General features: G+C 32.8%; 1 protein-coding gene across 1 annotated transcript; it reads right to left on the bottom strand.

Moving 5' to 3' along the window:
* Positions 1 to 7,009: 7,009 nt before the first annotated feature.
* On the bottom strand, positions 7,010 to 7,808 carry LOC138134791 (uncharacterized). Its single transcript, XM_069053286.1, has 2 exons — positions 7,759 to 7,808; positions 7,010 to 7,701 (listed from the first exon to the last, which is right to left on the bottom strand). The coding sequence occupies exons 1-2, from the start codon at positions 7,780 to 7,782 to the stop codon at positions 7,066 to 7,068; spliced, it is 660 nt and encodes a 219-aa protein (XP_068909387.1). The 5' UTR covers positions 7,783 to 7,808; the 3' UTR covers positions 7,010 to 7,065.
* Positions 7,809 to 12,684: the final 4,876 nt, after the last annotated feature.

The following is a 12,684-nucleotide window of genomic DNA, read 5'->3' as shown; positions in this document are numbered from 1 at the left end:
GACTGTATTGTGTTTTTAGCAGAAATAAAATAATAACAAAAATATCACCACCGTCTAACGAAGTAGTTATGATGACTTGTGCACTCTTTCAAGCGCTGATTGAGCAGAAGGCCTTAGAAGTGTTAATTAAAACATTAGTAAGTGTAAGTCTATACTTAGAGAATAACTTAAATGTTATAAAAGGAATAAAGAAGATTCCGGAATATGACAAGAGTTTGTTTTATTTTTCGTCAACTTGGAAGCCACAAATCATCTCGAATTAAACGATATAACTGTGTTTATACAAAATTTTATTCAAGAGTTACAGAGTAGTGGAAATAATATACGGTGTAAAAAAAATTCATTGGGAGTAGTTTAGTTAATATTTGAAGACAAAAAATATTTACGTTATTTAGTACGGTTGTTTAAATATGAACAGAGATTACAAAGGTATGTAAAAATATTTACACATTTTTCTGAAAATATTTATGGCAAGCTATTTCTGGAAAAAATGCTAAAAAAATTGGTTTGATTATGTTGATACAGTTTAATAGCAACTTAATCTGGTAGATTTTTTATCATCTCTTTGGCAAAGTTTCTCTACTCTCCAACAGATGACGGCGCTCTGACCAAACGGGATTTTCTCTCACTACAAATATTTTCTTAATTTGTTAGGGTTTGTGGAGATATCAGATTCTATATGTATTTTGTTCCTCAATACAAAAACAAAATGAATTAGTTCAAGGTATTTATTTGAACAATTGTTTCGGGGTACTAAAATTGTTTTTACATCTTTCTCCGCTCCGTATTTTAACATTTTAAATCACAAAGAGTAAACATTTCAAATAAAAATTATACATCATTTATAACCTTAATTCATTTTTGGATGAAATAACTTTTTCTAAATAAAATAACTTGTTTTCTTCCTTGTTGTTTCCTTTACTGGAATGTATGTTTAGATAAGTTTGGTGTCTCATCAATTTATGTTTTCAAATCTTCAAAAAGATCCTTCATAAATGTTTCGAATACAAGTAAAGCTGTCTTCGGATCGAAGTGTTTGGTATTGACTCGTAAATGTTCGAGAATCCTATAATACAATCCTCAAAAATAACGTCTTGCTTATCTGATATTTTTGCAAAAACATCATTCGGTTTATTGATTCTTTAGTTAGAATTTGTTTGTGGAAAGCATAGTTTCAGGTAATTTGAAAACAACGCTAATCGTTGTAGGCCCTAAAATGATTAGTAATTTGTCGGCAATGATTCAAAATAGTATATTAATCAATGATGCGTATTACTCGTGAGGTGATTTTGTGTTACGAGCCGCAGGCGAGTGGCGTAATTCAACCGAGCGAGTAATAGCCATTATCCGCGAATAGAATACTATACTTTTTCTACGACTATGAAGAGAAATTGATAAATAAGTGTCATTATTAGACAAACTGAAACTGACGCTTTACAATTATTACTTTGTATACTTGACGTCACCGCTTTAAAATTTGTGATTGGACTTCATAAACTAGTTGCTATAATGATGAATTGATGATTTGAGTTTTGAAATTATTATTCAACGGGCAGTGGCTAATGAATCCTGTTATCCAATGAAAAATACTTTAATACTTACTAATAGGAGTAGAAAAACGTGCTTATTACTCCTTGAAGTCAAATAGAAAATAGCAAAATCTTGTTCTTTGAGTGATTGTTAAAAGTGAAATATTAAGAAGAACGAAGAAATAGAAAAGAAATAAGTTTTTGATTTTGAAGTAACTCTGGAATTTGGCGGTGGTAAATTTGGATTGGAAAATATTTTCAAATTAAAATATCTTGATGTTACGAGTACTCAGGGCTATATTGTCTATTTTTATATGATCTATGTCAGTAAGCCTGGACAACCACGAACGAATAAGTTAGAAAAGTATAGTTATTAATAACTAATAAAAGTTGGGATTGTGTTCTTTAATCTTTTTGATAGAAGAATCATTATATTCTGTGGAGAAGCACTCCTGAAGTTTGCGTCATCCTGAAAAGAATTTAAATTGGACTGTGTTGTTTTCTCAGTTATCCCTTGGTAAAAATGTATAAAACACAATCAGTTAAAGTGTGTAACGATTATCCTAATTTCCAATTTTGGATAACCCTAGACCAGGTAGAACGTGCTTGGAATAACTTACTACAATAATCTGGCAGAACTCTAACCTCCATTTATATGAAGTAGCTTTCGTCGGTTTAAATTCGTATAATGTTATTAGATGGTTATTATTTTTAATATAAATTGAGATCTGAAATGGAGTTTAATTTCTTCTTTTTTAATGTGTTGTAAAGTTGTCTTTATTAAACAGAGCACATCAACATGTTGCACAGTTGTGCCATAATTTTTGGATTATTGGAGGTTATTCGAAATTTTTTGATATTATTTTTTTTGTAATTTATTTTAAGCATTTAAATGAGATTACAGTATCACCAAGTCAGACAGATACTCGTAAGTCTAAAAATGTAGAACATCTTGTCTCTATCGTTAATATATTTTTAAATTCAGCATTACAAGTTGGGTGTTTTCGGAGCTTTATCCAATTAAATCAACAAGTTTCTTCCGCCTGGTGTATTGGTAACGAGACCTGAACTCATTTGTTTTTAAATTGAATTACAACTTTCTATTTCGGGACGCTTTCAGTTCATTTTTACCTCTTTTGCATACTTTTATTTTATTTATAGCTTATTGATTTCGTAGGCAAAATCTTCCAATGCTCAGACTAAGCCTTTGAATTTTCTCCCGCATTCGCCATCATGTCCTGATAGATAGATATGTAAATTTCTACAGCGCACTTCTCGAGACGAAGACGAAACTGGAATGTGTAAAAAATAAAGCGGCGTCTGTCAACTCGGTAATTCGCAGCAAATTTCCCAGAGAGAGCATTTTCCGTAGTCGCGCCGTTAAATACTCGTCCGGATTCGCGATTCCTCCGGTTGATGCGCACCTAGTTAATAATTTAATTGATAAAAAAACTCAAACAAACCGAATCACATAACCGGAGCACCATTTCAACAATAAACTCGGGCCCGATCCGTTCCATTAATTTCGAAATTAATTAGTCGCTTCAGTTAATTTGTTTATAATTATAATTGAAACTGCAGATAGCAGATTATTAAAGCGCCGCCAGCGTTAAAAACTGCTTTGCTGCACAACGAAATGAGAACATCGCGAGCCACAACAGGTGCTTTTGTAAGCAAAGCTCTGCGGTTAAGTTCAAGGTGACACGCGCCGGATAAAAACTTTATGTTTTTAAGGCGATATATAAACGCTCAGGGGATTTTACAAACGGTGTTGCTTCAACAGGCTTTTGGAAATGTTCCTAACGTAATAAAAATGGGGAATTTTTCGGCTTATGGGGGAAAATCGTATTAGAAAATAACGGGGTCGTGTTCACCGTTGTGTTTCCTTGTCCAATAATCAGCTTTGAACAGTTACGAATGCATCGGCTTTGTTAAGTACATCAGGACCGAATCTGTTGAATAAATGGTGCCAACGTAACCTCGGGGAACTCGATTTGTCTAGAAATGTTACACCGAACGAGCTTATTTCATCTATAGAAGACAACAGCCGTAAGAATGGAAAGCACAAATTCTCTATTTAACACTGAATCTGATCAGTGTTTGCTGAATTTTTTGCCTCAGTCATATTTCATACATTTTTGCTATGCCTAACTGCTTTTTTATTTTTCAAAGCTCCAAAGTATACCTATATACCGTTTTTTCTGTACTTACATTTTTTTTCATCTTTATAATTTTCTTCCATGGCTTTTATTTAATCTTTTTAATTTCAACTAGGATGAAACTAATTTTATATTAAAAAATATATGGTAGATTTTATAGGAATGTGAAGATATTTACAGGAACACATAAGATGGTACCGTTTGAAATAGCAGAACCAGAATATTTTTTAACGGATATTTATCACAAGATTCATAACAACGGAAAGCTTTTTCATAATAAACATGAATTTACGACGAAAGAAATCTCATGAAATTGCTTTGATGAATAAGAAAAGATTCTATTCTCGTCGTAAATCAGAACTCTATGTTACATGAGAAAAATTCCTGTAGATGCACATAATGAAGAGAAATTCTATTATAAATTTGCTCAATTCCCATCAACCGAATCTACTACAATACTCGTATTAGTAACATACATAAAAAATGGAACTATATAGTTAAAAAAAAAATAGTTCGAATCCTTAAGACGCTGCTTCCAAACAACATCGAATCCATCATAAGAGTAGACCAAGTAACAGCAACTCCCGGGAATGAAATCCTTCTGATGAAGGTGCGGTGAAGATAGATGACATAATTACTTAAATAATTTTAGCAGAATTGAAAAAAAACGTCAACAATTTTTTTATTGGAACTAAATTTAAAAGATCTTTTTATTGGAGCTAAAACACAACTGCACTGCAAACTAAGTGGATTTGAACTAAGCGCAAAATCCACACGTTTCCAATAGAAAAACAAAACTGAAACTTGTTCAGTCGAAAATTAAAAAGGATTTTTTTAATGAAAATGGATGATTTTTGAGAGAAGAACCTCAAATAAAAGGGAAACAAAAATTGTTTCTTCCGTAGAATGTCAAGAAAAATAATTACTGTAATTCAGAAAAAAGGTTAATAAATTAGAAGTATTCAAGAATAATATGTATTGCTATGCTTATTTTAATTTTTTTTGTTATAGCTTTTTTTTCCTTTAATTCTTCTTACCTTTCTTCTTCTGTTAACTCATTCTTTTCTTTTCTCATTAAATTTCTTGCCTTCTCACTTTATACGCACAGAAAAATGTTCGCTTTTATATTCTTGTTTCATGTAAGAAGAATTTTCTTGCTTTCCTGCTGCTTTCTTGTATTTTTTTTATGCTTTGTATTATTATTCCATTCTATACTTTTTCTTACATTTATATTTGAACCTCTTATCAAAATTTTAATATTTTTGATCATTTGATTTTTGATTTTTTTTTTGTTTCTACAACTTCCGTTTTCTGTTTCTGACACTATTATGCCTTTACCAACACTTAAAAACGTTTTGTTATGCAATCTTAACTACTGATCTTTTTCTTTCTTTATTTTTTTAAATCGTCCTTAATTCATTCATATAACATGATTGTCTTATTGCTTAAATGTATACTAAAAAAAAAATCACACACTGAAATATAATCTATTTCTACGGTCTATTTAATCATTTCTAGGATTATTGAATTTAGCACCTTCAAAGAATCTGGAGCAGAATTAAGAAAGTTATGAACTTCTAAATCAATCGGCGTGAGTTTTCAAAGTATGTATTTCAGGAAGTAAAATTTTTCTTTTGAGCTAATTCGATAAAACTGTTTCAGTAATTTTTTCTTTTAAGGTATTCCTGTAAGACTTCGACACCAGCACGACACGAAGTGACTAAAAAAATCAGAAATTGTGTTTTTACCATTGCAGGATACCCGTTACTTCGTCCCTAGTGCACTTCCTGAAAAAGCGGCCGTCAGACAATTTAGCGAGCATTAACCCTTGAAAAAAGACTTTAAAATCTGTTATCTTAAGGTGGTCGACTTAGCAGACTCATTTTCTGCCGAGATTATCTGGCAAAAAAGACCACCAAGACCCTTTAACAATGATAAATGATTCAGCTCACGCCCACCGAAGTTAGTTTAGACGATTTTATATTGTCTACAAGTAAAACTATCTGCGGGATACAAGCGGTAAAGATTTCAATTTGTTTCATTGGTTCAAACGAATTCGAGAAACTTCAAGTATTTATAGGTGAGAGATGTAACTGAGTAAATCGGGTCGCCGCCAAACTATCGACTGCGCAATAATCCTCCGGATCATAAAATCTCCAAGCTGCGAACCATCGGCCATGTTAATTGGTTATACGTCTGGCTAGCAGCTTTGCACAGTAAACATGCACGTATTAGTCTAAGCTCTGACGATTATAATATTCTAATTACATTAATTAATTAAAATCATTTTTTGGGCAATGGAAATTTTCATGTTACTTTGCACAATATTTTCTGTAATAAAGTACAGGATCAGTATAAGAATCATAGTTAGCCACCTACAATACCTATAATTATACAAAATGATCAAAAAGTACAAATCAGGGCAGGCGTTGCGTTAGCGGAATTCTGTGCAAATAAGCGTTCAATGCATGGACGTAGACAATTTGTGGTCTCAAATGCTACTTTATAATAAATCATACCTCATGAATTTGAACCATCTTTATTGCCAAACGCGACGCCACTGGTAAGCAGATTTTTCGGTAAAATGTCAAAGAAACGTCATTTTTAAAGCAACGGTGTTGTTGTTAACCTTGAAAAAAGTTTTCGATTTCGGCAAAGTTTACGGACGTTTCCTTTACAATTATTCCAGAATAAGTGGTAAAATGGGTTTTACCATTGAAGATAAAGCATCGGTTATCAATTATCATTAATAATTGATTAATCAATAATATATTTTTCGAGAGGTAGGCAACCAATAAAACGACCGTGTATAGCAAGTGTATGTGTATGATCAAGACAGACGTTTCGACAAAACAAAAGATGAAGTAGCACTCTTGATTTGTTTTCTGTATTTACTTTGAAGCTTTGCGTCTTCATTATTCTTTCATATTTTTATTTTCCTCTTTGATGATATATTTATCAGAATTAAGTTTATGTAAACTTTGACTAATAACGGATTCTTCATTATTTGAATGTCTTTCATGTTACGTAATAGTTCTTTTGTTCACAATTGTGCTGGATATGGTAATATTGGCAATTCCGTTATTTAATAAAAACTAATCAGTTGATTTCATTTCAAGTCGAGAGAACTGTGTTTCAGTATCTGTCCCTGTAAAAATGCTTTTAAGGTAAACATTTCGTAGGTTTCCACATCGATTCAACTGTCAACACCCCCACCACCTCTTAGCGCATCTACTCGTGTCATTCAAACACCGCGTTGAAATGCAAATTGCCTGTTAAATTATGCAACAAGTTTATATTAACATCAACAACATTAAAAAACAACAACAATAATTTACGATAACAAATAACAACTTAACATTTAGTACCTAGCTACTTCAGTACCAGTTCTGGTGGTTGTGGTGGTTCTTTCCTCCCAGCAGAATGTGCGTGTTCACAGGAATAGGCACCGGGTACGGCTTGTAAACGTGAACCGGGTGATGCTTCTCCACGATAATCTTCACTGGCTTCTCCTTGTAAACTGGCACGAGCTTCTCAACCGGAATGGGAATCTTCTTCTCAATTTCTTCTGGTACCAACTTGAAGATTGGAACCGTGAAGGGTTGCTTGACGGGAATGTGGACCGGGTAGGGTTGCGGGACTGGAACTTTGAAGATATGAGGCGAGTCCAGGTCCAAATCTGGATGCGCTTCTTTCAGATTAGACAAGTCTAGCTCTCCCTGTTTGGCTGGCAGCGTCGTTTTTAAACCGAAATTTCCGTCGTTTAAACTGTCACCGCTCAATTCTTCATTTTTGAAGATGTTTTCAAGACTCTGTCTCACTAATTTTTCCAGTTCGCTTGTCTGTTTTTTGTCCAGATTTGTAAATTGCCATTTGTTTTCGACTTGTGGTGAAGTGGTCAGGCCCAAGTTGCTCGTCTCGTCGTTCTTCTTGATTGATGATGATGTGTAATAGCTTGGGACAATTCTAGCACTGACGAATGCTGTGATTATTGTCAATTGCAGACATTTTGCCTGTAAAAAAACACAAATTAACATATATTTTTTTCACACAATTTTTCACCGACTTACTGCTAGTATATTGTGTCTGTTCATGGTTGCAGTGTGATGAAGATGATTGAACTGATGATAACATCAAAATGTGAACACTTTTATACCCAATGTTAATGAATTAGCGGTGAAAGGTAATTTAATGTGAAATATATGTGCTGTTTCACTGAACACTAAATTTTGCCGTATAACAATGCCTCTGCAAACAGTTTTAAATTTAATACAAAACCAATAATTGAAACTGAGAATAATTTCAGTGTTATATTATTTTTTTACAAACACTTTCTTGACTGTAAAAGCAAATTTTGCTTTGTTTTTACATTCCATTCTTTATTCAGACTGAAAAAAAAATTAAAATCGTGACATTTACCATGCTCCAGATAGAAAATTATGACTTAATTAAATTTTTGGCTTTCAAGTTATTAATTATAAATAATTAGATGGCATTAAACATTAACGCATGTCGTTATTAAGATGCTTATAGTTGTTTTGGTAACAAAGCTGATTTGAAATTTTAATTTACATTTGATCCTCGTTGATAAGAATTCAGTTATTCAAATTGCAAATTTTTACTCTTGTACCTCATTTAAATACAGTTTAGTTCAATTTGTTTTCACTTGATGAAAGTCAAACATGAATAAATGCGTTTTCTTTTCGAGATTACTTTAATTACATTATTTTTCGTTAATGAATCTAAAAAGAAAATTCTTCTCTCTCCAATGTAAAAACTGATTTAATAAATGTCTGTATTATAAATGATTTAGAATTTGTCCGCATTACTAACGATTTTAATTTATTACCCAGTTTTGTTTAATGTTATCGATCATTATCGATTCTTAAAAGTTTTTTTTTATTTATAAGATAAGTATGCTATTCACCACACAGCTAAAACGACAGATTCAATGTGATCCTGGCTTAATTAGAAGAATTTAAAATAATGCTTTTGAAAGTGAATCCATTAGAAAATATTACAAAATAAATAAAAATAGTCTAGTAAAAATGGCCATATCTGCCAGCAGTAAGCCGTTACTTCTGCTCCTCGTATATTAGAACCCCTATATATTTGCTTTAAAAATCAGGGTGATCCCAGATTGAGTTAGGGCACGGGGTGAAGATATAAAGGCGATTTAGGTGAGCAAAATAGAATTTCATGGTACTAAACAGATTTTATTTCCCAAAATTCAATCTACTTATTTGTTTTCCTCTAAAAAGGTAGCTCACCCTGAAGTGTAATAATCGAATTAATTAAACGAAGTATAAAAAAATGTAGAAAAATCGTCAAGGGCTGATTGTTCGGTAAACGTTGACAAAATCAGCTTTACTGCTTTAAATGTCAAAGCTGTGGAGTTGTTGATTGTAATTAACACCGAGTCTTCATAATCTTAAATTGAAACACAGACGTGAACTTGTTGCGGAAGAAAATACATATGCAGGATTATGTAAAACAAGGATTAACGCTGACTTAAAATTATATTTCGCGAGGAGCGTTTTGCTGTTTTTACAAGCGAGCAAATAAAACTAGCAATGTTGGCAGTTGTATGCGTTTACGTTATTATCGCATAATTATGGTTTAAAGCTACGTACATATTCAATTATAATTTGTCAGGTCGCATTGTAGATAATAAAGCTCGTGCCGTCGACAGTAAAAACCGGGAGTTCACGAGGTCGTCATGGATAGAACCTTGTTACACGTGGATTCTTCGGCTTGGAAATTAATTGCTTTTTGTGTAATTCGTCGCTACTGGAGCGAAGACTTGAGACGAAATTGTGTACATATTTTTGCGGCTGTAGAAGCATCTTAACGAGTGGAAATAATCGAGTCAGGTGTTGGATTATTAACGATTTCTTTCTTGTTGTTATGGTTCTACATTTGTCGGGGAATAAATTAATAATGATGAACAGGTGCCAATTTTTCACTCAGTCTTTAATAACGAAACTATTTTAAATCTTTTTTTTTGCACAAAATGCGTTAGGATATTGTAGATATCCAATTAATCCTATGTGAATAAATATGTAATAATTTAATAGTTCGTTTGTAACGTGTGTTCGAAAAATTTGTGGTCTAAGTGGCCTGGCTATTGACGTATGACGTAGCTTCATCAGCTGTCAAATATTTCGTGAAATAGGGAGTGCAGAACGAAAGAGTGGAAGTGGATGTCCATTAATAGATATTTCAAAGACCATTGAAAGAGTTAAGGAAATAACATAAAACGAAACAGAAAACTTCAATTTGTCATTTATCGTAACAAATGAAGGTGTAATCAAAATGGGGCTTTGTGTCTTCACTATCTATCTTTGTCTAAAATTCGGGAAAAAAAATATTAGCAATATTCTGTGATGCTGAATAATAATTTTTTAACAATTGTCCATTAAATACGGTGGTTTTCTCTTTTATTTAGTGTTTGGGTTTGCTATATTGTTTTATGCAGTATGCTGAATAAAACTAACACAAATAATACCAATGTTTTCTGGTTTTTGTTCTAGAATTAATTGAATTTCTATATTATGCTTTTCAGTATTTTTAGTATTTTATAAATGCGTGAACTAAATCATTTGTGTTTTAAATGTTAAAGGTACTTTCAGGTGCAGAACAAATTGACTGTGCCGCTCGGGTTTCACAAGTCGTATTTTCGATTATTAATCATATCATGGGTTTATATTTTACAAAAGAAAGTCTTAGCTTTTTAATAACTGTATTTTTTGGGACCGACTTACTGATTGCTCTCCATATCAGTGACGTCTCCCAATGATTAACACACCTTTTTGGAACTTCTGATCACACAATTGTAAAACACTTTCTTAGCTCTCAAATGTGATAAACATTGTTAGAAGCAGCCCCAAATAGGGTGATAGATATTTTTGGTTTATATTATGGCTATGATATCCCCTTACTATCCCATTTCAGCCAATTAAAATCATTGAAAAGGGATTATGCGAGAGAGGAATTATATTCTCAGTTCAAGGACAATTGTTCTAAATAATAAATAAACGCGACAGTTTACAAAGACATTACTTTTCAAAAATTCATCATCAAGTGTCTTATCTTGAGGGTTTACTGTTTCCCAAAATTATTCGATTTGGCCAATAAAAAAAATAAAAATAAAATAGACGTCCTATAAAAGGGCCCTGTTTTTTTTTCAATGTTGAATGACAATTAACTGTTTTTAAACGGGTATCTATACGTTTTTAATTTTTTTTTGTGAATTCAATTGTGGTATCTAACAAGTTAACTCTGGTAAGAAGAAAAAATAAATAAAATATCTATCAGCATTAAGTTGGATGTGGAAACAATAAATGTTGTATTAAATGACATAAATCAGAACGAGAAAATTAAATTTATTTTAATCTTGCTAAATGGACAGTGGACTAATTGTACAGAATTATTTTTTTTTATTAACAATAATTGCATTACTGCGAAAATACGCCATAATGTTATACGTCTTAAGAAAAAGTAAAAATGTAAAAATCACAAAACTTAAAAAACTTCCATTATCGTATTTCGTGAAGAGATGAGATGAATTCAAATATTTTCCAGGCTTCGAATATGCAGACTATTCGAATACTCTAAAAAAAGAATTTTAAATTATCAACAAATAAATTTATAAATTAAAAATAATATAATTAGTAAATTTTCTATTTTAAATTATATTGTTTTATGTATTCTATGTGCCTATTGCAGACTTACATTAAAAAAATAAGACCCTTTTCTAAAAAATTCAGCACTGTTTGGTACATATTTTGCTTTTATTTGGGTAATCCATCTTTATCTATCGGGATTTATAAAGTTTTAAAATTTTTGTTGTGTTGTGTTGTTTTAATTGGATTCAAGATATTCGCGTATATTATTCACCGATTTATCATCTTAAAACATTTTTTATTTTCTTAACACATCATCTATTAAATTGAAGTAATTTCCTCTATTGCTGAATAGTAGAAACCACTTGGAAAAAACGTGATAAGTGTTGCGTTAATTTGTTAGTTAAGAGATGTCGAACGAAAAGTTACTTTAAATTCACTTTATGAGAAGTGGTTTTTTGATAAAGTAATAAATTTATGACTGCGTTATCGCTCCAATTTGGAAGATTAAAGAAGCTGAAGAATGATTTATCGCGATAATAACTCGAACTATTCCTTTGTAGGTTAGTTTGCGGGAGAGTCGGAGTTATGGAGAAAATTTAAAGTGCGTTTGTTCATCGAGGGGCCCCACAGCGCGAAAACAATAGTCTTGCAGCATCGCTAGGCTTGAAATATAGGTTGGAATTACTTAGTTATAGGCGTCCAGGGAGAAAAAATAATTAACAGTTTCTAAAGGAAGGAGCGTTATTTATCACCGACACATTGTGCGGCGCGTCGGTCGATAAAGGCCAGGTGAGTCGTAGAAAGGCTCCGAGATGGGCCGGGGGTGGAGGAGGCGGTGGAGGAGGAGGAGCATGGTCGGGGGGAGCTTACGACAAGGTTCGATACCTAAACCGACGACGGTACAGGCCTGGGATGACGCCGCCGACGACTGACGGCCGGAGATGGAGGTCTATCAGGTGGTGGATGCACAGGGTTCTCGATGCATTAATCATTGCAAAATAGCGATGACAGCTGATAAGCGATAGCACATAATCACAAACCGAGTGTTATTGTTATATTATGAATTACATCGCGTGCTAAACAGCTTTTGAATTCATTTCACCACCTGGCCGTGGCGGATTTAAATACCAGTAATGGAGCGGCGAGGATGCGAAACGATAATGATTTAGTGCGGCGCAACCGTCGGAATTTGCTTATTGAATCACGGTATTAAATTAAGAAGAGGTTCGATCTTTCATGGATAACAGCTATTTTCATTTGCATAATTTTTAATAAGTACTGCTTCTTGGCAAGACTGGCGGCGGATCGCGCCGCCCACGGTTCTGGTGAAATCATGATGTGTCGTGACTGACTTCCAAATTCTATTCT

Source organism: Tenebrio molitor, chromosome 7 (genome assembly GCF_963966145.1).
Source record: "Tenebrio molitor chromosome 7, icTenMoli1.1, whole genome shotgun sequence".
Taxonomy (NCBI): Eukaryota; Metazoa; Arthropoda; class Insecta; order Coleoptera; family Tenebrionidae; genus Tenebrio; species Tenebrio molitor.
This window is presented reverse-complemented; position numbering and strand designations above follow the sequence as displayed.

Bases quoted from the DNA above. Each gene is read 5' to 3' on its own strand.
- LOC138134791 (XM_069053286.1), bottom strand. From the start codon at position 7,782: ATGAACAGACACAATATACTAGCA. The intron at 7,702-7,758 runs GTAAGTCGGTGA...GTTTTTTTACAG, and splicing joins ACAGACACAATATACTAGCA to GCAAAATGTCTGCAATTGAC.